The sequence below is a fragment of the Rana temporaria genome, chromosome 11, assembly GCF_905171775.1.
Source record: "Rana temporaria chromosome 11, aRanTem1.1, whole genome shotgun sequence".
Taxonomy (NCBI): Eukaryota; Metazoa; Chordata; class Amphibia; order Anura; family Ranidae; genus Rana; species Rana temporaria.
The window spans coordinates 43,724,255-43,748,952 of NC_053499.1; the positions used below are offsets into that span (position 1 = coordinate 43,724,255).

General features: G+C 43.8%; 1 protein-coding gene across 2 annotated transcripts in view; it reads left to right on the forward strand.

The window, feature by feature from the left end:
* Positions 1-24,698, forward strand: part of LSP1 (lymphocyte specific protein 1) — a 152,607-nt gene that overhangs the window by 75,424 nt on the left and 52,485 nt on the right. Inside the window, exons 1-2 of one of the 2 annotated variants that reach the window (XM_040328455.1) lie at positions 4,415-4,714; positions 21,878-22,018. In XM_040328455.1, coding sequence (XP_040184389.1) covers positions 4,659-4,714; positions 21,878-22,018 — 197 coding nt within the window. In that variant the 5' untranslated portion in view covers positions 4,415-4,658. Of the gene's footprint in view, positions 1-4,414; positions 4,715-21,877; positions 22,019-24,698 lie in introns of those variants that run through there. The other variant, XM_040328454.1, reaches the window with a different exon arrangement.

Sequence of the window (24,698 nt, forward strand, 5' to 3'; positions counted from 1 at the left end):
GCCAGACCATTTTAAGAGCGTCAAGTTTGAAAAAAAAAATATATATATTTTTAACTTTTTTACTTTTTGCTATGATAAATATCCCAAAAAAACAAATTTCTTCATCAGTTTAGGACGATATGTATTCATCTACATATTTTTGGTAAAAAAACTTGCAATAAGCGTATGTTGATTGGTTTGTGCAAAAATGATAGTGTCTACAAAATAGGGAATAGATTTATGGCATTTTTAATATTTATTTATTTTTTACTAGTAATGGCCGCAATCTACGATTTTTTGCAACATGGCAGCGGACAGATCGGACACTTTTGACACTATTTTGGGAACAGTGACATTATTAAGGCCCATACACATGATTGGATTTTCCGATGGGAATTGGGTGATGACAAGCTGCTGTCGGAAAATCCGACCGTTTGTACGCTCCATCGGACAATTGTTGTCGGATTTTCCGCCAACAAATGTGGGATAGCATGCTTTAATATTTTCCGACAACAAATGTGTGTGGTCAGATTATTCGATCGTGTGTACACAAGTCCTTCGAACAAAACTCTGAAGTACAAACACGCATGCTCAAAAGCAATGCTCACCATAACACAACATTAGCAGAAGTTGCCCAAAGGGTGGCGCTAAAGAGCTGAAAAAACACGTAGTTTCATGTTTGTTGGCCGACAGTTCTTTGCCGTTTCATGGCCAACGCCCTTCCCACAAAAGTCCTATGCTTTGTCCGCGGAAAATCCGATCGTGTGTACCAGGCTTTACAGTGATCAGAGCTAAAAATAGCCACTGATTACTGCATTAATGTCACTGGCAGGGAAGGGGTTAACACTAGGGGATGATCAAGGGGTTAAGTGTTCCCTAGAGAGGTGTTTCTAACTGTGGGAGGAGTGTAGTGACTGGAGAACGAGAGAGATCGCAGTCTGTTCCTAATCACCAGGAACAGCAGATCTGTCTATCCTCCCCTGACAGAACGGGATTTGTGTGTTTACATTGACAGGCCCCCATTCTGTCTCTCTCAGGAGCGATCCTGGATGGCCGGTGGACATCGCGGCCGCCGGCCACGTGTATCGGCTCCAGCATCCCCCCTAGGGGTCTTGAAGCGGCCAACGGTGATTTGCCAAGGAGAGCAAACCTGCCGCAGTTCAACTGCGGCGGGTAGTCCTTAACTGGTTAAATCACCTTTGGCTTAAAGTGGATGTGCGCTGAAAAAAAAAATATTAAAAGCCAGCAGCTACAAATACTGCAGCTGCTGACTTTTAATACTAGGACACTTACCTGTCCTGGAGTCCAGCGCCGTCCGCAGCAGAGGACGAGCGATCGCTCGTCACTCTGCTTCCCCCCCCCCCCCGCCATCCTCAGTGAGGGAACCAGGAAGTGAAGCGCTCCGGCTTCACTGCCCGGTTCCCTACGGTGCATGCGCGAGTCGCGATACGCCTGCCGATTGACTCCCATTGTGTACTGGGAGCCGAGTGTTCCCAGAACACAACAGGGGGGGGGGGGGGGACGGGAGGTGACTTCATGCCCGCAGCTTGCCCGAGACTGTGTGGCCGGAAGTGGGTGCAAATACCTGTCTTTAGACAGGTATCTGCACCCCCCTCCCCCTGAAAGGTGTCAAATGTGACACCGGAGGGGGGGAGGGTTCCGATCAGCGGGAGTTCCACTTTAGGGTGGAGCTCCACTTTAACTAAAACAGCATTATTTCAAAACGGTACTCTAATAACACTCACTGGGGGTTATTTACTAAAGGAAAATCCACTTTGCACTACAAGTGCAAACTAAAAGTGCAAAGTGCACTTTAAATTGCACTGAAAGTGCAGTCGCTGTAGATCCGAGGGGGACATGCAAGGAAAAAAAAAAAACAGCATTTTAGCTTGCACATGATTGGATAATAAAATCAGCAGAGCTTCCCCTCATTTCAGAGCTTCCCCTCAGATTTACAGCGACTGCACTTCCAAGTGCACTTTCAGTGCAATTTCAAGTGGATTTGCCTTTCATAAATAACCCCCATAGACTTTGATTTCGGATACATGTTTACAGTTCGAATTTGACTGGAATTCAATGTAAAATTCGATTTGAATTTCAATTAAAATTTTGGAAATTCATACAAATTTCATTTTGTTATTCGGAGTATTCAGTAAACCTTTTTTTACTGTAATTCAGGTATTTGGATACATCAGAATCTCTGAATATATAACATTTAGTCCGAATATTTATTCATAACAAAACTAACCGCACATGTCTATCATGCACAGATGTCTATGCAAATCGCACCTGAAATCGCTAAATGTAGTGCAGGAACTACTTTTTCAATTCATTCACACCGGTGCGACTTGCCATGCAATTTGATAAGTCAAATCGCATGAGAAGCACCACCCTATTATCTGCAATGGAACTGTTCAAATCGGTGCGACACCAACTTTGCGCTGCCGCGCCAATTTGAACAGTTCAACTGCCGGTGATCTGACGATATGGTTCCTGTAAGGACTGCGCAGGCGCAATCCTTGCCGACGGAAATCACCGAACCTCCAGGGCGACGTGGAATTTGAGGTAAGTGGCCAGTCGGCCTCACGTCCTCAATTCGCTCGGACGGCTCGCTACGCTCGCTCGGCCTCCTGGCTCTTTTTTTAACATCCTCCAATCCACGGGGATGTTAACCACTTAAGCCCCGGACCTTTCGGCAGCTAAATGCCCAGGCCAGGTTTTGCGATTCGGCACTGCGTCGCTTTAACAGAAAATTGCGCGGTCGTGCGACGTGGCTCCCAAACAAAATTGGCGGCCTTTTTTCCCCACAAATAGAGCTTTCTTTTGGTGGTATTTGATCACCTCTGCGGTTTTTATTTTTTGCGCTATAAACAAAAATAGAGCGACAATTTTGAAAAAAAAACAATATTTTTTACTTTTTGCTATAATAAATATCCCCCAAAAACATATATAAAAAAGTTTTTTTCCTCAGTTTAGGCCGATACGTATTCTTCTACCTATTTTTTATAAAAAAAAATCGCAATAGGCGTTTATCGATTGGTTTGCGCAAAATTTATAGCGTTTACAAATAGGGGATAGTTTTATTGCATTTTTATAAAAAAAATTTTTTTACTACTAATGGCGGCGATCAGCGTTTTTTTTTTGTGACTGCGACATTATGGCAGACACTTCGGACATTTTTGGGACCATTGTCATTTTCACAGCAAAAAATGCATTTCAATTGCATTGTTTATTGTGAAAATGACAGTTGCAGTTTGGGAGTTAACCACAGGGGGCGCTGTAGGAGTTAGTGTTCACTTTGTGTGTGTTTACAACTGTAGGGGGGTGTGGCTGTAGGACTGACGTCATCGATCGAGTCTCCCTATATAAGGGATCACTCGATCGATGCAGCGCCATAGTGAAGCACGGGGAAGCCGTGTTTACATACGGCTCTCCCCGTTCTTCAGCTCCGGGGAGCGATCGCGACGGAGCGGCTATAAACGAATAGCCGCGCCGTCGTCCCGGATCGCTCCCCGCGGGAATCCGACCGCCGCATGTAGCGGGGGGGGGTCACGATTGGACCCCCCACCCGCTAGAAGGCGGGGACGTACATGTACGCCCATTTGCCTGTACGTGCCATTCTGTGGACGTACATATACATGCGGCGGTCGGGAAGTGGTTAAGGAATGAGCCTGGATGCCGGCCGAGGTTAGAAGATTTCCGTCGGCAAGGATTGCGCCTGCGCAGTCCTTACAGGAACCATCTCGATAGAGGAACCATACCGACAAGTCACCGGCAATAGGGTGCGACTTATTGTCAAATCGCATGACAAGTCGCACCGGCGCGAACGTGGGATCACTCACTCCAGTTTGAGAAAGCTGGCTGAAAGTGGTTTCAAATGTCTGATTTGCCACAATAAATAAATATTATTTAAATGAAATGATTATTTACAAAAATAAAATAAAATCCCTACATCCTCTTCTGTAGATAAAAAGACTGAACAGTAAATATCTTTATGGGATGAAAATATGGAAGCAGATGGAACAATAGGCTGAATAATGCAGCAGGATAATAAATCTCTGTGACATAAAACTCTAATGGAAAGCACACAATGCGGTGCGATAGGAGGACACGGCGTGCAAAACAAAGCAACACTCGTTTAGGAAAAGAGGATACATAAAAAAAAAATCAATAGAGGAGAGAAAATCCTTCTCAGCTGTGATTAGAGCATCAGGGAAAATATGTTTGCTGTGATAAAGGGGACTCCCCCAGAGAATGTGTAAGGGGAAGGAGGGGGGGGGGGGTGGGATGTCAGACAGTGACATATTGTCACCCCCTCCCCTTCCCCAAACACAGGGCCAGGGAGGGTCCAGCTTCCTCTTACCTCATATCATCTCCCCCTGACTTCCCAACACAGGAGGAGGGGGAGAGGGAGCTGGAAACAAAAGGGGGGGAAGGCATCTGCTCAAACTTCCTGAAAAGAAAAAGGAGAGAGAAGAGCAGCACTACAGAGAGGAGAGGAGATCCACTGATGATCCCTGGGAACTGACAAAGACAGGACACATTGGGAACAACTGATCGATTGATCAGAGCTGATAAAGGGAAGGTGTGGTGTGGGAGGGCTGGGGAGGCAGTTCTGCATACAAAGAATAGGGGGGAGGACGAAGAGGCATAGGTGAAGACAAAGCTTCGCTAAGAGGATGTCTACTGCAATTGTGAGAAAAGACAGCAAGAAGAGCCTACAGAATCTACTAAGGTGAGAAGGGATGGGAATCAGAGACCATCAATTGCCATATCTGATAGACGATTGTGACTTTTTGGGGACAACGCCGGGGTATGTCTGCGATTTTTTCACCCCAGATTCATGGTCATCATGATCTTATCAAAAAAGCCATGATCATGATGATGATCATCACCATCGTGATTCTATCAATCATGATGATGATGGTCATCACTATCGGGATCTTATCAATCATGATGATGATGGTCATCACTATCGGGATCTTATCAATCATGATGATGATCATTACCACCGTGATCTTATCAATCGTGATGATGATGGTCATCATCACCACCGTGATCTTATTAATCGTGATGATGATCATCACCACCGTGATCTTATCAATCGTGATGATGATCATCACCACCGTGATCTTATCAATCATGATGATGATCATCACCACCGTGATCTTATCAATCGTGATGATGATCATCACCACCGTGATCTTATCAATCATGATGATGATCATCACCACTGTGATCTTATCAATCGTGATGATGATGGTCATCATCACCACCGTGATCTTATCAATCGTAATGATGATGGTCATCATCACCACCGTGATCTTATCAATCGTGATGATGATGGTCATCATCACCACTGTGATCTTATCAATCGTGATGATGATCATCACCACCGTGATCTTATCAATCATGATCTTTAACTTTATCAAATCTCTTCACTAACTTCAGTATGTATCTACTAACATTCTCATGATTATTGGTTAACATTTATTGAAGAACAGCATGTCTGGGATGTATGGGTGATCCTCTCGGATTATCGTATGAGGATGAGTGACATATCAGCCAATGGTCCCCAAAGTTATTTTAGAATGATGGCAACTCTGAAGTCAAAGGCGATGATGGAGTCCACCTAATACAATGAAAAGTTGAAGCGATCGGCATAGCGAGACTTGTATTTCGTGAATGACTTGCGATTGATGGGAATGAATGGGCTGGGAGGGTTGTAGCGATGGTGGGAAACAACATGCATGTTGATGAGGAGGAAGGAAGAATCCATGTGGGGGAATGTGAAGAGGATGTGATGGAATGTCAGGCACAAGAGGTGCCAGGATGGTGGAGGATGTATAGCCAGGTCTAGCCAGGTACCAATGTATGTCACTCCTGTGTACTTAGGTGTCATAGGGATTACATGGGGCAGGAAAGATTATTGTAGATTTGAGTAAAGAAATAAGGAAAGCTGGAGACACACTGCCATAGTATTTCTAGGGACAGTTTGCTTGCTGGTGTAAGGCTGGCCATATACTAGTAGATTCTCAAACAAACGTTTGTATGAGAATTCTCAATACGTCCGTCGACTTGACGAATGACGTTAAAAGTGCTTTGAAATTTAGTTTGCTTTTAATATTTGATTTTGGAACTAATTCTATTTTCCCAAATGTTGGAAATTTGTTCGTACGAGAAAAAATTTCCACCCTTCCCCAAATATTCTCTCTCCTTGGGTCAAAAACCAACATTGATTTGATCTCACTAAGACCCCATTCACACCTTCGCGTTTTGTCGCATGTAGCGCGACGCGAACAAACGCCAGAGGGACAAAATACAATGTTAGTCAATGGGGACGGTTCACATCTGCACGCTGATGCGCCTAACGCGCATCGCCTGTAGTCAAAAGAAGTTCCGGACCCTTTTTTGTCGCGCAATACGCGCGATATGCGCGTATTTGAGCGTTTTTGGTTTTCCATTGAAATCAATGTAAAACGCCAGATACGCGCGTATTGCGCGACAACAAGCGTTTGCTACGGGCGTTTTGTCAATAGAACTTGTCGCCCATGCAGAAGATTAAAAAAATCTACCAACATAGCAACAAGTGATGAAAAGATGATAGTTTTTCCTATTGGCTAAAAAAAAAAACGTCTAAGTACAAAAACGTCGGACAACGCTGTATGCAAACGCGCATATTAGCATGAATACGCGCGAAAAAAACGCCTAAAAAAAACGCCGGAAAACGACGCTATTGCCTACGCCTAGGTGTGAATGCAGCCTAAAGGTTACAAAATGAATGAACGTTCTTAAAGTGAATTTTTTTTTAATGAAATTCTACTAGTGCATAGCCGGCAAAAGTCAGTCGTTGGTGTTGGTAGCCTAATGTAGTCGCTTCTGAAAAATTTAAAAAAATTAAAAGGAGATCAGACCAAAAAGTAAAACCAATCAATGTCCCATGAGCTCTGTGTAACTCTTAGCCCTCCAGTAATCTGCACCACAACACAAAAGCTTGCGCTGTACGATTTTCTTCATTCAGCCCTGCAGCTGAACTGGAGAAATCGATTGATTCCCACTTTCTGGCTGTTGTATTGTATGGTGACGAAGGTGTTGACTGTCAGAATACCCGTACAGTGGCTGCATCTGATTGGATGCAGCCGCTGTTTGGCCGACGATTATCTGCCCGACTCCTTTGTTTTTTTTTAGATTTAAGGGTCTTGTATGGGAGGGGGTCAAAAAGAGCCACCCAGGGCTCAAATTTTATCTTAAGAGTAGGGTTGGCTTTAATCCAACTGTAAGAATTAATAGCTAGATTCAGGTACGGCGGCGCATCTTTCAGGCGGCGTAGCGTATCGTATTTACACTACGCCGCCGTAAGTTAGAGAGGCAAGTGCTGTATTCACAAAGCACTTGCCTCCTAAGTTATGGCGGCGTAGCGTAAATGGGGCCGGCGTAAGCGCGTCTAATTCAAATGAGATTGAGGGGGGCGTGTTTTATGTAAATGGGCGGTGACCCGACGTGATTGACGTTTTTTACGAACGGCACACGCGCCGTCCGTGTACATATCCCAGTGTGCATTGCTCCAAAGTACGCCGCAAGGACGTATTGGTTTCGACGTGATCGTAAATTACGTCCAGCCCCATTCACGTACGACTTACGTAAACGACATAAAATGTTCAAATTTAGACGCGGGAACGGCGGCCATACTTAACATTGACTAGGCCAGCTATTTGTTCGACTAACTTTACGCCGGAAAAAGCCATACGTAAAAGACGTAAAAAAAAATGCGCCAGGCGCACGTACGTTTCTGAATCGGCGTATCTAGTCATTTGCATATTCTACGCCGAACTCAACGGAAGCGCCACCTAGCGGCCAGCGTAAATATTGCACCCTAAGATACGTAGGAGACTTACGCCGCTCGTATCTTAGCCTAATTTAAGCGTATCTGGTTTCCAGAATACGCTTAAATTTAGGACGGCGTAGATTCAGAGTTACGACGGCGTATCTACTGATACTCCGGCGTAAAGCTTTCTGAATCCAGCTATAAGACTTAAAGGGGTTGTAAAGGTACAATTTTTTTCCCCCTAAATAGCTTCCTTTACCTTAGTGCAGTCCTCCTTCACTTACCTCATCCTTTCATTTTGTTAAATGTCCTTATTTCTTCTGATAAATCCTTACTTCCTGTTCTTCTGTCTGTAACTCCACACAGTAATGCAAGGCTTTCTTCCTGGTGTGGAGTGTTGTGCTCGCCCCCTCCCTTGAACTACAGGAGAGTCAGGACACTCTCTACATTGCAGATAGAGAAAGGAGCTGTGTGTTAGTGGGCATCCTGACTCCCCTGTAGTCCAAGGTACGTACATGATGGTGGTCATAGTACTTGTTACAATTTTCTGTGTACGTATACCAAGGCACATTCATGATGGTGGTAATAGTACTTGTTACAATTTGCTGTGTATGTATACCAGGCTACATACACGATGGTGGTAAAAGTACTTGGCACAATTTGCTGTGTACGTATACCAGGGTACATACATGATGGTGGTAATGGTACTTGTCCCACTTTGCTGTGCTGCATTATTAATAATGTGTGATGATGCATTAGAGATGATCAAATCTGGAATAAGTCAGAGGAGGAAAGCAGGGATGTCTGGCGCAGTGCCTGTGATTCAGCAGCCAATAAACTCAGTTTCTGGAGTAAAGTGACACTGTGAGGTCTGTTTATATATCTTTAATCTTTTTGTAAACCCCCTAAAGATACAGCCGGTGATAAATGCTTTGGCTGCATTCCAGTGATCCTCAGACACCCGGGGTATGTACGTATACTGTGTGTCACTGCATGTTTGTACTGCTATGTCATAGCAATACAGACATATGTGTACGTTTGGCATGCTTTGTGGTTTCTTGTGGTATAATTTATAAGACTTTAACTTATGGCATAATATAAATAATTAGAGAAAAGTAATCCTAAAACCTGATTTAGGGTGGCCAATGACCATGGGTGGTGTAATCTGTTGATTGCAGCATGCAGCTTATTTAAAGTAGAACTAAACCTATTGATTTCACTGTTTCCCAAAACCGTTACATTCAACATGTTAGGCCCCTTTGCGACTTGTCCTGTGACTTGGGACTGCAAAGTCGCATGACACGTTGTACTCCATGATTTTCAATGAGTACCATTCATATCTGTGCGACTTTAAGATGCAACAAACTTCGAAGTAGTCCCTGTACTACTTTGGTCCGACTTTGACGGGAGTTGAGGTCCAAAGACCTCAAGTTTACCCAGGCATTCCCTGATATCGCAGCAAAATCGCGGTAAAATCGTGGCAAAATCGGGCAACTTTCAAGTCACAGCAGTCTGAAAGGGGCCTTACTGTACAGCCAAGATGGCAGCCACGGGGGCAACTTCCTTGGCTGTAAAGGATTAAAGGGTTGTGATCCACTTTAAGGGTGGGGGGTGCTTGCAGGCCCGGATTTCCCACAAGGCCACCAAGGCAGGGCGGCAGGGCGCCAAGGGGCGGCAGTGGCATGGAGTCCCCCGACGGCCAATTAAGGATGGCAAGTTGCTTTCTGGAATCCGCTCGCTCCTTAAGTGATTGCGGCGATGTGTGCTGCCGTCCCCGTCCCCCCCCTGATATACCTCTCTCTACTGGCTCTGTCTTCAGGACTCTGTCCTCCCCCAGGCTGCCGAGTCTGTCTCCTGTGACTGTCCCTGCCACCGATGTACACAATGAGAGGGGTGAGCTGTGACAGGAGTTCTAGCACAGTGCTAGGACTCCTGTTTTGGAGGTGACAGGGTCAATAAAGAGAACCTGTCACCTCCAATTGCTATCACACAGGGAATTGTTTTCTCCTGTGTGATAACTTTATTGCCAAGTGAAAAAAAAAATTGATAAAAAAATAACAAATAATTAAATTATTAAAATAAAAAAGTAATTAAAAAGTAAAGAATAAGAAAAACAATATTAAAAATAATAAGAAAATGATACAGAAATAAAAAAGTAAACGGCAAGGTACAAAATAAAAACTATTAGAACTAACTGTGCCGCCCCTGCCATCCGGTTTCCATTCTCCGTTGATTTGGGGGGGGGGGGGGGGTGGTTCGGGCGGCGGGGAGGGGGGTGCATTGCGGAACCTGGCCTTGGGGCGGCAGGGGGAGCAAATCCGGCCCTGGGTGCTTGTTATCACGTGGGCACAAATTGAAAAATGTAACTAGTCATCTAATCTGGGAGAGACTAAAGCCTGTTGCACACAATGAGATTATCGGACGAACGAGCATGCAAAGTGGAAAATTTGTCCAAACATTGACTGCATTTAATCAGCAACAGTTGCTGTTCAGGTATTCAGACAGTGACAGCTGGCAGTGCAGTTGGCAAAATAAATTCCTCCATACACATTGCTTAGCATGGATGAAGCAATCTTTTAAATATTCAAAGAAAATTCACCCATCCACCCATGTCTCCATGTTTTATTTTGTTGATTGAAAAACACCCCCTAGCACTTCTATCTGTGGCCATCTTGAGTAAGGGCAGAGAATAAATGTAGCATTTACTTCCTGGAATCTATCCACCCTTAGGTCAGGCATGCAGGCAGGAGAATGTGTTTAGCTGGGAAAACCCCTCCTCCAGGAGAAAGAAAAACAAAATGCCTATGAAGACTCCGGAGATGTATGACATCATTTTGGCCTAGGCCAGGGACCAAGAAGCAACTAAAAATTTGGAAAAAAAATAAACAAAAAAAATCAAGTCTAATACGGGTGAATATAATATTAATATACCTTCCTATCTATTTACTAATGCTAGCAGCATAAGGATTCAAAGTAGCTAATATTGATTTAGAGCAAGGTCTCCAAACTATGGCCCGAGGGCCAGATGTGGCCCTTTACTAGCCTTTATCCGGCCCTTGGGGCACTATTCCTCCCACTGATATGAGGAACAATTCCTCCCACTGACACCAACAATGGGGCACTATTTCTTCCACGATACCAATGATAGGATACTATTCCTCTTACTAATAGTGACACTACTCCTACTCCTATTGACCACCAACCCTAAGGCCTCGTACACACGAGCGAGGAACTCGTCGGAAAAGACACATCGTTTTCCTCGACGAGTTCCTTGTTAGGCTTGTCGAGAAACTCGACAAGCTTTCTTTGCGTACACACTGTCAAGACCAAATCTCCTCGTTCTCAAACGCGGTGACGTAGAACACATACAACGGCAGGGGAAGTTCGATTCCACTGGCACAACCCTTGGGGCTGCTTTTGCTAATCCCATGTTACTGCGTGTTAAGTAAAAGTTTGGTAAGAGACAATTTGCACTTTTCAGTCTGTTACAGCGTGACAAATGTGCTATCTCCATTACAAACGCTACTTTTACCGAAGATGCGCTCCCATCTCATACTTTATTCTGAGCATGCGCGGCTTTCCTAGCATACACACGAACGTGTTTCTCGTAGAAAACCAGCCCGACGAGGAACACGACGAGGAAATTGAAACTCCAGTTGAAGAAAAAGAGAACTTGTTCTCTTTTTTCCTTGTTGAGTTCCTCGACAGTTTTCTCGGCAAAAAAGCTCTGCCACCAAGTTTCTTGATGGATTCTGTCGAGGAAAACGGTCGTGTCTACTAGGCCTAAGGCCATATTTATTCTCATTCATGCTGGACCAGTGACATTTTCTGCCTCTGCTGGCCACATTCTGGCCCTCCTCAAGCCTCTCAAGGACAATAAACTGACCCTTTGTGTGAAAAGACCCCTGATTTAGAGAGTTTAGTTCCGCTTTAATCCATTTAGACAAATGGAAGTCATCTGAGGATTTTTTAATCAATGTCTGGACTCCTGGTGTTGCTTCTATGTGATTGTTTTCTCTCCATACATAAGCACATTGTAGTGTGATCCAAATGTTGTGATCGTAATAACTGTCCCCTGATTTCAACCTTCAGGGGCCCCTTCAGCTCTCACTGGCTCCTCCCTCTGACCCTACATCACTGCAGGAAACAGTGGTGGCATGAGGTCTAAGGGAGGATCCAGTGAGAGATGTAGAGGAACTTGTGAGGTCAACACTCCCTGAAGTCCAGTTCTAGCAATTAGAGAAGCGTTTGGCGGCATGGCGACTGGGAAAGGTGAGTATCTTATGTCTTCTTTCAAAGGTAAGTGGGGCTTTAACAAATAGTATATAGCCTGGAGTCAAACTAGTCAGAGCTCATCACAGCATCAGACAGTTTTTTCCCACCCTTCTTCCCTTGTTTGTTTTGGTTTGGGGGGTGCCTCCTTTTTTCTCAAGGTGTCAGGGTATTTGAAGTGGGTTTTGGGGTTTTAAGTTGTTAGGTTGCCATTCAACTTCTTGGTCCTTTTATTTTCCTGTCAGTCATAGCAGCAGGCAGGAGGTCTATTGGGTCTTTGAAGGCGGTGCTGGTTAAATACTTGTGGGTTGGGCCCATCTGAGGTATGGGTGTCCCTTTCTAACAATACGGTGGTAACATCGGGGTATTAATGAGGTTGTATCTGGTAATACGTAAGTGGGTAATTGTCCCTGAGCCAGTGTAGTTGCGGCTGGGGGCCTTTGATTGGGTGGCAGATACAACCGGTTAATCGTGAGTATATATATGCCTTCAAAGACCTTAGACCGGGCATAAGCTGAGGTTGTTTTATTTGTTATGCATTGACTGTATTGTATGCGCTAAACTTGTTTTCTTGTAAATGTTGTATTTAATGGTTTGTAATAAAAGGCTGCTATGGCCATTCGACTCCAAATAAAATGTATCATCTGGTCATTTTGCAAGTGGGGTTGTTCAAGTGTTTAATGTTTTACAGATAATCGGAGCCTCTGCATTCTGCAGGTCCCTCAGTCAAGCATTTTCATAAAAATAGAAACAATGAGGCCCCGTACACACGACCGAGTATCTCGGCAGAATTCAGCCAGAAACTCGATCGGAGCTGAATTCTGCCGAGAAACCCGGCGTGTGTACACTTTCGGCCGAGGAAGCCGACGAGTTCCTCGTCGAGCCAAATAGAGAACATGTTCTCTATTTCCTCGTTGTTCAATAAGGAAAGTTGGCTCGCCGAGATCCATGGCGGCTTCACACAGAACTCAACGAGCAAAACGATGAGTTTTGCCCGTCGAGTTCCTCGGACGTGTGTACGGGGCCTGAGGCGCACAACATATGGAAAATTGCACCGCAGTGGCAGGAAGAGTGTGTGCATATAGTCCTTGTAATAGGTGGTTTCGTTCCAAACTCAAGGAGAAAAGTCATAAATAAAAGATTAAAAGTAATTTTAGGAGGTAGCCAGCCATCCCCAGAGTGTGTCCAAGACTCTGTAAAAAAGGACAGAAAAGGAGGGGAGAGGGAGGCGCATCCTCAAAGGCTGCCACAGTCCAGTGTGTCTCCCGGGTTTAGATGGCTGTGGAAGAGAAAACTGGGACACAGGAAGTGACAGGAAGTCCGGGCTGCTCCGCATGGACCACACAGGAGGAAGTGATGTCATCCAGATTGTGGAGAGGACAGGAGGATGGCTGGCTACGTGCTCGGAAAAGAGCTGTGAGCTCCAAGTGCATAGCCAGCCATCTTCCTGTCCTCTCCACAATCTGGATGACATCACTTCCTCCTGTGTGGTCCATGTGGAGCAGCCGGGACTTCCTGTCACTTCCTGTGTCCCAGCTCTCTCCTCCACAGCCATCTCGACCTTGTGAGACACACTGGACTGTGGCAAGCTTTGAGGTCTTGTAAGACGTGCACTGTATCTTGTGCAATAAACTGTGTTACTAATACTATACTTTTCTAACAAATAGCTTTTTGCAAAAAGCATCTCCTTAAACCCCATTACACCTATTAAATACTGCCATAATCACTTTCCTGCTAACTCCAAAATGGCACAATTTTGGCAAACTCTTTGGCTGTGTCTGTGCAGCTGCTGGGCCTCCGTATACTTGAATGGGCTACCTGCATGCAGCAGTTGGTGGCTCAAGCCACATGCATACATGGCCCATTTGCAGACTATTAGGTAGATTCAGGTAGAGTTAGGCCGGCTTATCAGTAGATAAGCCGACCTAACTCAGAATCTACGCCGACGTATGTTTAAGCGTATGCTCAAACAGAGATACGCTTAAACATATCTAAGATACGACGGCTTGCGCCGTCCTATCTTAGATTGCAATATTTTGGATGGCCGCTAGGTGGCGCTTCCATTGCGGTCGACGTAGATTATGTAAATGAGTTGATACGCCGATTCACGAACGTACGCCCGGCCGCCGCAGTCGATTTAAGCCATTTTCGTAAGGCCTTAGTAGGCCTAAAGTTATTCCACCTATTAGGTGGAATAACAATGTTAAAGTATGGCCACCGTTCCCACCGCGAGATTCAAATTTTTTACGTTGTTTGCGTAAGTCGTCCGCGAATCGGGGTTTACGTCCACGTCGAAATCAATAGGCCCGTACGGCGTACTTAGCCGCAATGCACACTGGGAAATGTAGGCGCCCGGCGCATGCGCAGTAGCCAAAAAACGTCAAAAACGTAAGGTCAAGCCTTATTAGCATTAAACACGCCCCCCTTCTACACATTTGAATCCGCCACCCTTACGCCCGCCCGCTTTAGGCTACACCGCCATATATTAGCAGGCAAGTAAATTGTACCTGAATCTACCTATATATGACTGTGTAAATGAGGCCTAAAGAGCAAAAATATGTTAAGCCATACATGGACATCTGTAATTGTTATTACTGGATTCTTTATATGGAGAAGCTTTGGGTTTAGGGTTGGTAACCCTTTTTATAAAAGCGCATTTACATGTATTGTATTACAGCCAATATATTTGTGCAGCAAAATACTGTGAATCTAAGTCCTAGAGGGGTTATATGGTTACGTGTCAGTTCTTCTGTTTTTCATTCACGCCCCTTAACAACAGAGGATGAATCAGCCTGTTGAATCTGCAGAGTATTACACCCTCATCTGCTCTGCAAACAGCTCAGAGCATCATTAATTTCTTCACAGCTTTGGATTATTCCGCTTTATCTCTCAACAAGCCACTGTTAAGTATTACATCCTTTACAAACACCGTGCCAAGTTTTGACGGCATGCATGAAAGGTCAGCGGCTGGCACGTGTCCACCAGTCCTCCGGACGATGATGTTAAATTGAGCAGCTAGACCCGAATCTTAAAAAAACTGAAAAATGCCAGCTAAAGTCTTTTTATTTCTATCCAAGAACAGAAAGTTAAATATTGCAGCATACCAGTGCTTTCATGAGGGGGCTGCATTATTATTATTTTTGTTTTAATCCGGCTTTATTTCTTTATTTTTACCTGGCAATTCTACCAATGACCAGGCATGTGCAAAAGGGAAAAATTTGTTTTGTTTCGTTTTAATTCGTTATTTAATTAATTTCGTTAAGTTAGATTCGTTACATGTGTTCGTTTTCGGAATTCGTTCAATTTTGACCGAATTTCAAAAAATTTGGTCGGATTCGAAAATATTTCAATCGGATTCGAAAACAAATTCTATTCGGATCGAACTCAAAAACAATTCGATTCGAAAACAAATTGGAATGAAAATTGAAAGCAAATTTGAATCAAAATCTAAAAAATATAAATCGATTTCTAAAAAAGAATACAATAAAATAGAATATAAAATAATAAAACAATAGAATGAAAATCAAAGAATAGTAAAGAACAGAATGGAATTGAATAGAATGTAATCAAATACAATAGAATATGACCTGGCTTCTTCTATCTATCTTCCATTTTCTGAAATTCGAAATTCATATAGAATGAACTCAAATTCGAATAGAAAAATATTAGAAGAGTAGAATAATAATATATTTTATTCTACTCTATTCTAATATTTTTCTATTCGAATTTGAGTTCATTCTATATGAATTTCGAATTTCAGAAAATGGAAGATAGATAGAAGATAGAAGAAGCCAGGTCATATTCTATTGTATTTGATTACATTCTATTCAATTCCATTCTGTTATTTACTATTCTTTGATTTTCATTCAATTGTTTTATTATTCTATTTTATTGTATTCTTTTTTAGAAATCGATTTATATTTTTTAGATTTTGATTCAAATTTGCTTTCGATTTTCATTCGAATTTGTTTTCGAATCAAATCGAATTGTTTTCGAATTCGATTTGAATAGAATTTGTTTTCGAATTCGAGTCGAATAGAATTTGTTTTCGAATTCGACCGAATTTCGTTCACAGGTTTTCGATTCGAAAACGTTCGTTCGGATTCGGTTAAATTCGTTAATATTACAATTCGGGCATTCGTATGCATCCGAATGTTCGAATAATGAAAAATTTGTCCGAATTTCGATTCGGAACGAAACGAAATGCACATGCCTACCAATGACACACTTCCTGTTCTACTATACTTAAGTAGGCTCACCCTAAGACACCCAGGGCCAGCGCCAGGTTAAAGCGGACCTTCAGCCCCCCAGACACAATCCTGCCTCTCCGCCCCTTCTCCTGTCCTCTTTTGTTTACCTATTTTTTTAATAGAATGTCCGCGCCGCCACCCTAAGCACATCACTCGCCTTAGGCAAATGATGCACACACTGCTCACTGTGCCCCCTGGGATATGTACGTCACATATCCCAGGAGGCATAGCTTTTCATAGAGAAGAGGAGAAGGGGCATACCTGTTAGCGTATCATTGGGAGGCGTGCTGGCCGAACCTGGACAGCTGGCAGCCTAGCATTGACGTCACAAGAAAACATGGCGGCCTGGCACTGCTAGAAGAGAAGAAGCTCTCAGCTGGACAGTGCTGGATCCTCTGGGTGCATCCAACACAAAGGTACACCGCTCTGAACAGAGAAAACCGGATACTGGAGTAGATGGCAGCACACCTAGTCCAGGTGCTCTGGCTCAGCATGTCCCTCCCACATGCGGAATCGAAACATACAGTACAGACCAAAAGTTTGGACACACCTTCTCATTCAAAGAGTTTTCTTTATTTTGATGACTATGAAAATTGTAGATTATCAAAACTATGAATTAACACATGTGGAATTATACATAACAAATAAGTGTGAAACAACTGAAAATATATTTCATATTCTAGGTTCTTCAAAGTAGCCATCTTTTGCTTTGATTACTGCTTGGCACGCTCTTGGCATTCTCTTGATGAGCTTCAAGAGGTAGTCACCTGGCGCAGAACCCCATCACTCTCCTTCTTGGTCAAATAGCCCTTTCACAGCCGGGAGGTGTGTTTGGGGTCATTGTCCTGTTGAAAAATAAATGATGGTCCAACTAAACGCAAACCGGATGGAATAGCATGCCGCTGCAAGATGCTGTGGTAGCCATGCTGGTTCAGTATGCCTTCAATTTTGAATAAACCCCCAACAGTGTCACCAGCAAAGCACCCCCACACCATCACACCTCCTCCTCCATGCTTCACGGTGGGAACCAGGCATGTAGAGTCCATCCGTTCACCTTTTCTGCATTGCACAAAGACACGGGGTTGGAACCAAAGATCTCAAGTTTGGACTCATCAGACCAAAGCACAGATTTCCACGGGTCTAATGTCCATTCCTTGTGTTCTTTAGCCCAAACAAGTCTCATCTGCTTGTTGCCTTTCTCTAGCAGTGGTTTCCTAGCAGATATTCTACCATGAAGGCCTGATTCACACAGTCTTCTCTTAACAGTTCTAGAGATGTGTCTGCTGCAAAAGGTGGAAGAACCTAGAATATGAAATATATTTTCAGTTGTTTCACACTTTTTTGTTATGTATAATTCCACATGTGTTAATTCATAGTTTTGATGCCTTCAGTGTGAATCTACAATTTTCATAGTCATGAAAATAAAGAAAACTCTTTGAATGAGAAGGTGTGTCTAAACTTTTGGTCTGTACTGTACATAAACACCGAAGAGCTGGCACTCTTGGAAGTTCAGTCTTGTATCTTTATTTCATATGACTTTCATAAGGACTTTTTCCATCGGAAATTCCGACCGCGTGTATGCCCATCTGAGATTTTCCATCAGATATTCCGAGGAATTCATAGATTCATACATAGAGAACATGTTCTCTTTTACTCCAATGGAATTCCGTCGGAATTCCGATGTGAGTTTGGCCGGGCAAGAGACTGATCGTGTGTACGCGGCATTAGGATTAACATGACATTCAACTAGCATTTCAATAAAAAATTTGTATGCAGAATATTCCTTATCTGTACAACATCTTCAACAACTGTGTAGCATGATGACCTACCTAAACAACCCATTTACTTTGCATTAATTATTTACATACTGTAGATCTAAAGGTCATTGTTCATTCAAATTGTAATGTATATGGCCCAAATTATAAATGGCCTCTTCCTACTAGATATGTCACATCTGGTATAGATTGAACTCTCCAGGACTATCCCAGTGGGAGGGAAGCTGACAATTACGACCATTATTATCACTCGTTATGGGACATGGTGTTTGGGAATCTCTGTACAACAGGCATGTCTTTCCTCTTTCTAACTGAACAGAGGCAAGAGAGTAATTAACCATACCTAACCCTCCTCTGTCTGTCTGCCAAGTCACATAGGGGTAGACTTATTAAAACTGGAGCATTCAGAATCTGGTGCAGCTGTGCATTGTAGCCAATCAGCTTCTACTTTTTGCTTATGAAATTAATCTTTGGCAATAAAACCTGGAAGCTGATTGGTTTCTATGCACCAGATTTTGCGCTGTCCAATTTTTAGCAAATGACCCCATTGTGGTGTGTTTGGACAGATATATCTATTGTTCTCCAGAAGATCCCGTATCTGTCTAATTTCTAGACTTTCAATTTACTATTTCTATGAAATTAATGTTTTATATTGTTCTTTTATTATTTTCAGTGTTTCATGTATAACTTGCCAACCTGCTCACGCAGATATACTGCAGCAGGTCGGCTCTCCTGCGCGAATCGCCGTATCTGTACTGGACTCGATGTCCGTCGGCGACTTACGATCGCCTATTACAGAGGCAGAATGAGGAACTGTGTTTTGTAAACAAGGCGATTCCACGTTCTGACAGGGGACATGTCAGAGCTCTACTGTTACCAGTGATCGGGAACAGTGATCTCTGTCATGTCCCTGGTAGCCCATCCCCCATACAATTAGAACACGTCGAGGGAACACACTTAACCCCTTGATGGCCCAAAGTGTTAACCCCTTCCCTGTCAGTGTCATTTATACATTGATCAGTGCATTTTTATAGCACTGATCAATGTAATAATGTCACTTCTCCCCAAAAAGTGTCATTTGGGGTCAGATTTGTCCGCCGCAATGTCGAAGTCCTGCTAAAAATCTCAGATCGCTGGCATTACTATTAAAAACAAAAACAATAAAAGTCCCTAAATATATCCTGTAGTTTGTAGACGCTACGGCCCGGATTCACAGACAACTTACGCCGACGTATCTGTTTATACGCGGCGTAAGTTCAAGGATGCGCTGTCGTATCTATGCGCTGTATTCAGGAAACAAGATACGCCTGAATTTTGCCAAGATACGACCAACGTAAGTCTCCTACGCCGTCGTATCTTGGGTGCATATTTACGCTGGCCACTATGGGCGCTTCCGTGGAATTATGCGTCGAATATGTAAATGAGCTAGATACGCCGATTCATGAACGTACTTGCGCCTGTCGCAGTAAGCTACGCCGTTTACGTAAGGCGTACGTCTGGCGTAAAGTTACCCCTGCTATATGAGGCGCAAGTAATGCAAAGGTATGGACGTCGGAACAAGCGTCGAAATTTTACATTGTTTACGTAAGTCGTACGTGAATGGGGCTGGGCCGAGGTTACGTTCACGTCACAGGCATTGAGCCGGCGTATCTTTGGGAGTAAATTTGACGTGATTGTGAGCATGTGCGCGCATGCGCCGTACGTTCGGCCATGCATTTACATGGGGTCACGGTTAATTTTAATACAACACGCCCGCTGCCTTGCTACTTTGAATTAGGCTGGCTTACGCCGGCCATTTTACATTACGCCGGCGCAAGAAAGGGAGTAAGTGCTTTGTGAATACAGTAGGAGCCTCTATATGTTACGTTGGCGTAGCGCATATCAGATGCGCTACGCCGCTCTAAAGATACGCCGATCTCTCTGAATCCAGCCCCATAACTTTTGTGCAAACCAATTGATATATGCCTATTGCGATTCTTTTTACCAAAAATATTTTTTTGGATATGTATTATAGCAAAAAGTAAAAAAATATATATATTTTTTCAAAATTGTTGCTCTTTTTTTGTTTTTTGTTTGTTTATAGCGCAAAAAATGAAAACCGCAGAGGTGATGAAATACCACCAAAGAAAGCTCTATTTGTGTGAAAAAAAAGGACGTCAATTTTGTTTGGGTACAATGTCGCACGGCTGCGCAATTGTCAGTTAAAACGACGCAGTGCCGTATTGCAAAAAATGGCCTGGTCATTAAGGGGGCAAAAGTGGATATAGCACCGATATATGACACATCGCAGTACAAATTACTTAGAAAGCAAGTGAGAAGTACAAAATTATGCTGAAAGGTCACGGTGACTTCGCTGTAAACTTCCTGTACAAAGTTGTTGGGTAAATAGTAGAACATGACTGTGAGTAGGATTTGAGTAAGCAGTAAGCTGTGTAGGTATAAACTCAAAGGGCATATTGTTCCTTTTAGAAGCTCATGGTTACATGTGTGTACTGTATCATTCTGAAATACTGTTCACCCACTGGATGTGATGGTCAGAGGTCAGCAGGATGCAGATGCGTGAGAACACGCATGTGTACAATGCCAGAAGACACAGATTCCTGGGAGTGGACAGGGTGTGCCAGGGACAGCTAATGTCACCGCTGCTCAGCTGCCAGTCTTAATTTGTTGGCAACACACCCTTCTGGGGGATTAAAAAGGCCAGAAGCAAAAGTCGGGGGGAGTTCACTTTGGATTTCCTTATAGAATACAATACAGCAATGTAAATGAGTAATTCAAAAGTGACCCTTTGTATGAGACTAAGTATGAGTAAGAAAGTTTTTAGCCACTGTTTTTCTTTTAGGTATTAATATAGCGCCAACAATTTATGCAGCTCTTTACATACTGCACATTGACATCAGTTCATGTCCTCAAGGAGCTTACAATCTAATCTCATGCTCTTAGTTAATTGGAGAGCTCTAGCTTTGACTCAGTAGAGGGTGTGTTGGCCTTCTACAGAGAGACCACTGCTTCCACACAAACAGCAAGGGTGCTTCTTTACAGAATGCTGACAGGCGGCAAGCTTTTCTACTAAAGCTGTGGCTTTTTTCTGCGGAAAACCAACTTTTTTTTTTCATTCAACCCAGTGTTCTATTGTGTTCTGACAGTGGGACCGCCCCCTCCCCCGCTAGAACACTCCGGTCAGCGCTCTCAGCCAGTGGCTGAGAGCGCTGATCAGGAAACGGTCGGCTGCTGGTTTTCCAGTGTGCTTGTCCTGTCAGACCGACTGCCATACACAAGTACCAAATGTCGGACAGTTTTTATTGAACTAGCCAATGTCACCCGACATTCGGCCCCTTTGTACTAGGCTTAAAGCGGTAGTAAACCGCCATTGCATACTAGCACATTACGTGAAACTTACCTTTAAAACAAAGCCCTCTAGCGACAGGGCTTCCATCTTTACCAGTTCTTCCTTCTGGGTTTGCTTCCTCTGTCATGCGCACAGGAGCCGCTATTTACATCACAGGACTCTGGAGGAACAGCACGGGCATGCTGTTCCTTCAGAGCACATGCGCCGGTGACGTCACTGGGCCATTCAGAAGTAAATATCTCTTAAACAGTGCATGTTTAGGAGATGTTTACTGTATCTATACGTAAGCCTTATTATAGGCTTACCTGTAGGTAACTTTCAACTATGGGAGTTTACTCCAACTTTAAGACTCTGCACACCTTTTGTTTTGATATAACTGTGATATAGCTGAATAAAACTGAAATGTTATCTTTCTTGTGTATGACAGATTGACCACTCAGTGGAGTGTGGAAGATGAGGAGGAAACAGCACGGGAGCGTCGTAGAAGAGAGAGACAGCAGCAGCTGGGAGGTGAAGGACAGTCTCCGGACGACCTAGATGATGAGAACTCCACGCAGACAGATAACCAGTAAGAGTGGGCACAAAATTCACCCCCTGTACCCTATAGTCCCCTCAACTCATGCATAATCCCCCCGGTATTACTTTTTGCATTGGGCACACATAATAAAGAACTTACCAAATTTACATGAAGGGTGCACCTCGCTGTGATGTCAGATGCAGACTAATGCCATGTACACATGATTGGGCATTTGCCCGGCCAAATCACGATGGAACTCCATTGGAGAAAAATAGAACATGTTCTATATCTAAACTCCGATGGAATTCATCGGAATTTCCATTGAAAAAACTTTGATGGGGCTACACACGATCGGAATATCCGATGGAAAAAGTCAGTCAGACTTTTTCCATCGGAAATTCCGATCGTGTGTACTCGGTATAAGGCTTATGCAAGAGCAAGGAAGCGTCATTAAGAAATAGGAAGGAGGCGTATGTATGTCTTCATCAGGGGCGGACTGACAACTCATTGGGCCCTGTTCTTCTGTCTGTAACTCCACACAGTAATGCAAGTCTTTCTCCCTGGTGTGGAGTGTCATGCTCGACCCCTCCCTTGGACTAGAGGAGAGTCAGGACACCCAATAACACACAGCTACTTTCTCTATCTGCAATGTAGAGAGCATCTTGACTCTCCAGTAGTCCAAGGGAGGGGGCGAGCATGACACTCCACACCAGGGAGAAAGCCTTGCATTACTGTGTGGAGTTACAGACAGAAGAACAGGAAGTGAGGATTTCTCAGAAGAAATAAGAACATTTAAAAGCAAAATGGAAGGATGAGGTAAGTGAAGGAGGACTGCACTAAGGTAAAGGAAGCTATTTAGGATTTCTTTTTTTACCTTTACAACCCCTTTAAGTAATAGTGACTAGGGGAAATTTACTAAGACTGGGGCACACGGAATCTGGTGCAGATGTGGATGGTAGTCAATCAGCTTCTAACTTCAGCTTGTTCAATAAAGCGCAGTAGCTGATTGGTTTCTATGTAGAGCTGCACCAGATTTAGCATTTTCAATTTCGCTAAAGGTGGAGTTAGGCTTTAATATGTTTGACATTCCTTTCAAATAGCAAGTCTGGATTACATTTTAAGGGCTTTTGAACAAAATTAGTTGATGGGAAGAAAGAAAGTTCTGACAACTGATTTTTCTATGAATGTTCAAACATAAATCTAACCACCTGTGGCCAGTGATCTAGCTGAAAAGAAATGAGATGTCCATTAGATCCTGCCTGCCTTGGTGAAGTAACAATCATCTGACATCGTATGGCCATATGCCTGTTGCTGAACAATTGTTTGCACATACCGGATTATTTGTTGAGTCTTAAAAAAAAGATTTGCTCGTGTTTGTCCAGCTTATCTCAGCCTTGCGGACTTCCAGGAATTGGAAACCTGCAGCTTTTTGTGGTCTTTGAATGCTAATCTCTTGTTTGTATTTGTATCAAGTTAATAATGAGATTGCGGAATCATCCTTTCCAGTTTGGGGAATACTTCTCCCATGTGTTGTCAAGCTGGGAAATGGCTTGTTTGTCATGATTGTGTGCGTGATTGCTTAATCCGCAGCTGCAGTTCCAGGAGGTTGTCTCCAGAAGTTTTCCATGACTTTGGCCTCGTACACACGACCGAGGAACTCGTCGGAAAAGACACATCGTTTTCCTCGACGAGTTCCTTGTTAGGCTTGTGGAGAAACTTGACAAGCTTGCTTTGCGTACACACTGTCAAGACAAAATCTCCTCGTTCTCAAACGCAGTGACGTACAACACATACAGTGGCAGGGGAAGTTCGATTCCACTGGCACAACCCTTGGGGCTGCTTTTGCTAATCTCATGTTACTGCGTGTTAAAGCGGAGTTCCACCCTATTTTACAACTTATTAGCATCCTATTTAACACTGCCCCCTTAAATATAATTGGCATGTTTTTTTATTTTCTTTTAAAAACTCACGGTTTTATTCCTGTGAGTTTATTTCCCAGTTGCGGCGGAATGGCCTCTCCGCCGCATCCAGCGCTGCTATGCCTCCTGGGAGATGTGTGTCATCAATCCCAGGAGGCTGGGCTGAACGATCGCCGACGAAGTTGAAAATCTCGGGGGGCGGGAGGGAGGGAGTGCAGTGCCTCCCATAGAGGTGGTGTCCTCTTCCTCTTGTCCCTCTCCAACTCCTAGCACCGCCCCCGTCCTCCAACACCCGCCCACCATCTGTCTCCAGTGCGCTGATACAGATACAGATCATCAGGCAGACAGAGCGCATCTCTGTCTGATAGATCTGTATGTTACACCGCTCGTAGCACAGCCCCGCCTCCCTTTGTGACAGACAGTGCAGAGCGCACTGTTTCAATGTACAGGGAGGCGAGGCAGTACGGAGCTGTGTGTTAATGGGCGTCCTGACACTCCTGCTCGCCCCCTCCCCCCGAAAGAGAAACACCAGGGAGAAAGCCTTGCATTACTGTGTGGAGTTACAGACAGAAGAACAGGAAGTGAGGATTTCTCAGAAGAAATAAGGAAATTTAAAAGCAAAATGGAAGGAAGGGAGTTAAGTGAAGGAGGACTGCACTAAGGTAAAGGAAGCTATTTAGGGGGGAAAAAAAATCCTTTACAACCCCTTTAACTTCACTTTCTCTTTGCTCGCTTAATTGCTTGATATGGATAACCAATTGTTGAAACCATTCAACAACATGTAATTGTTGCCTCAATTATGACTTACACAT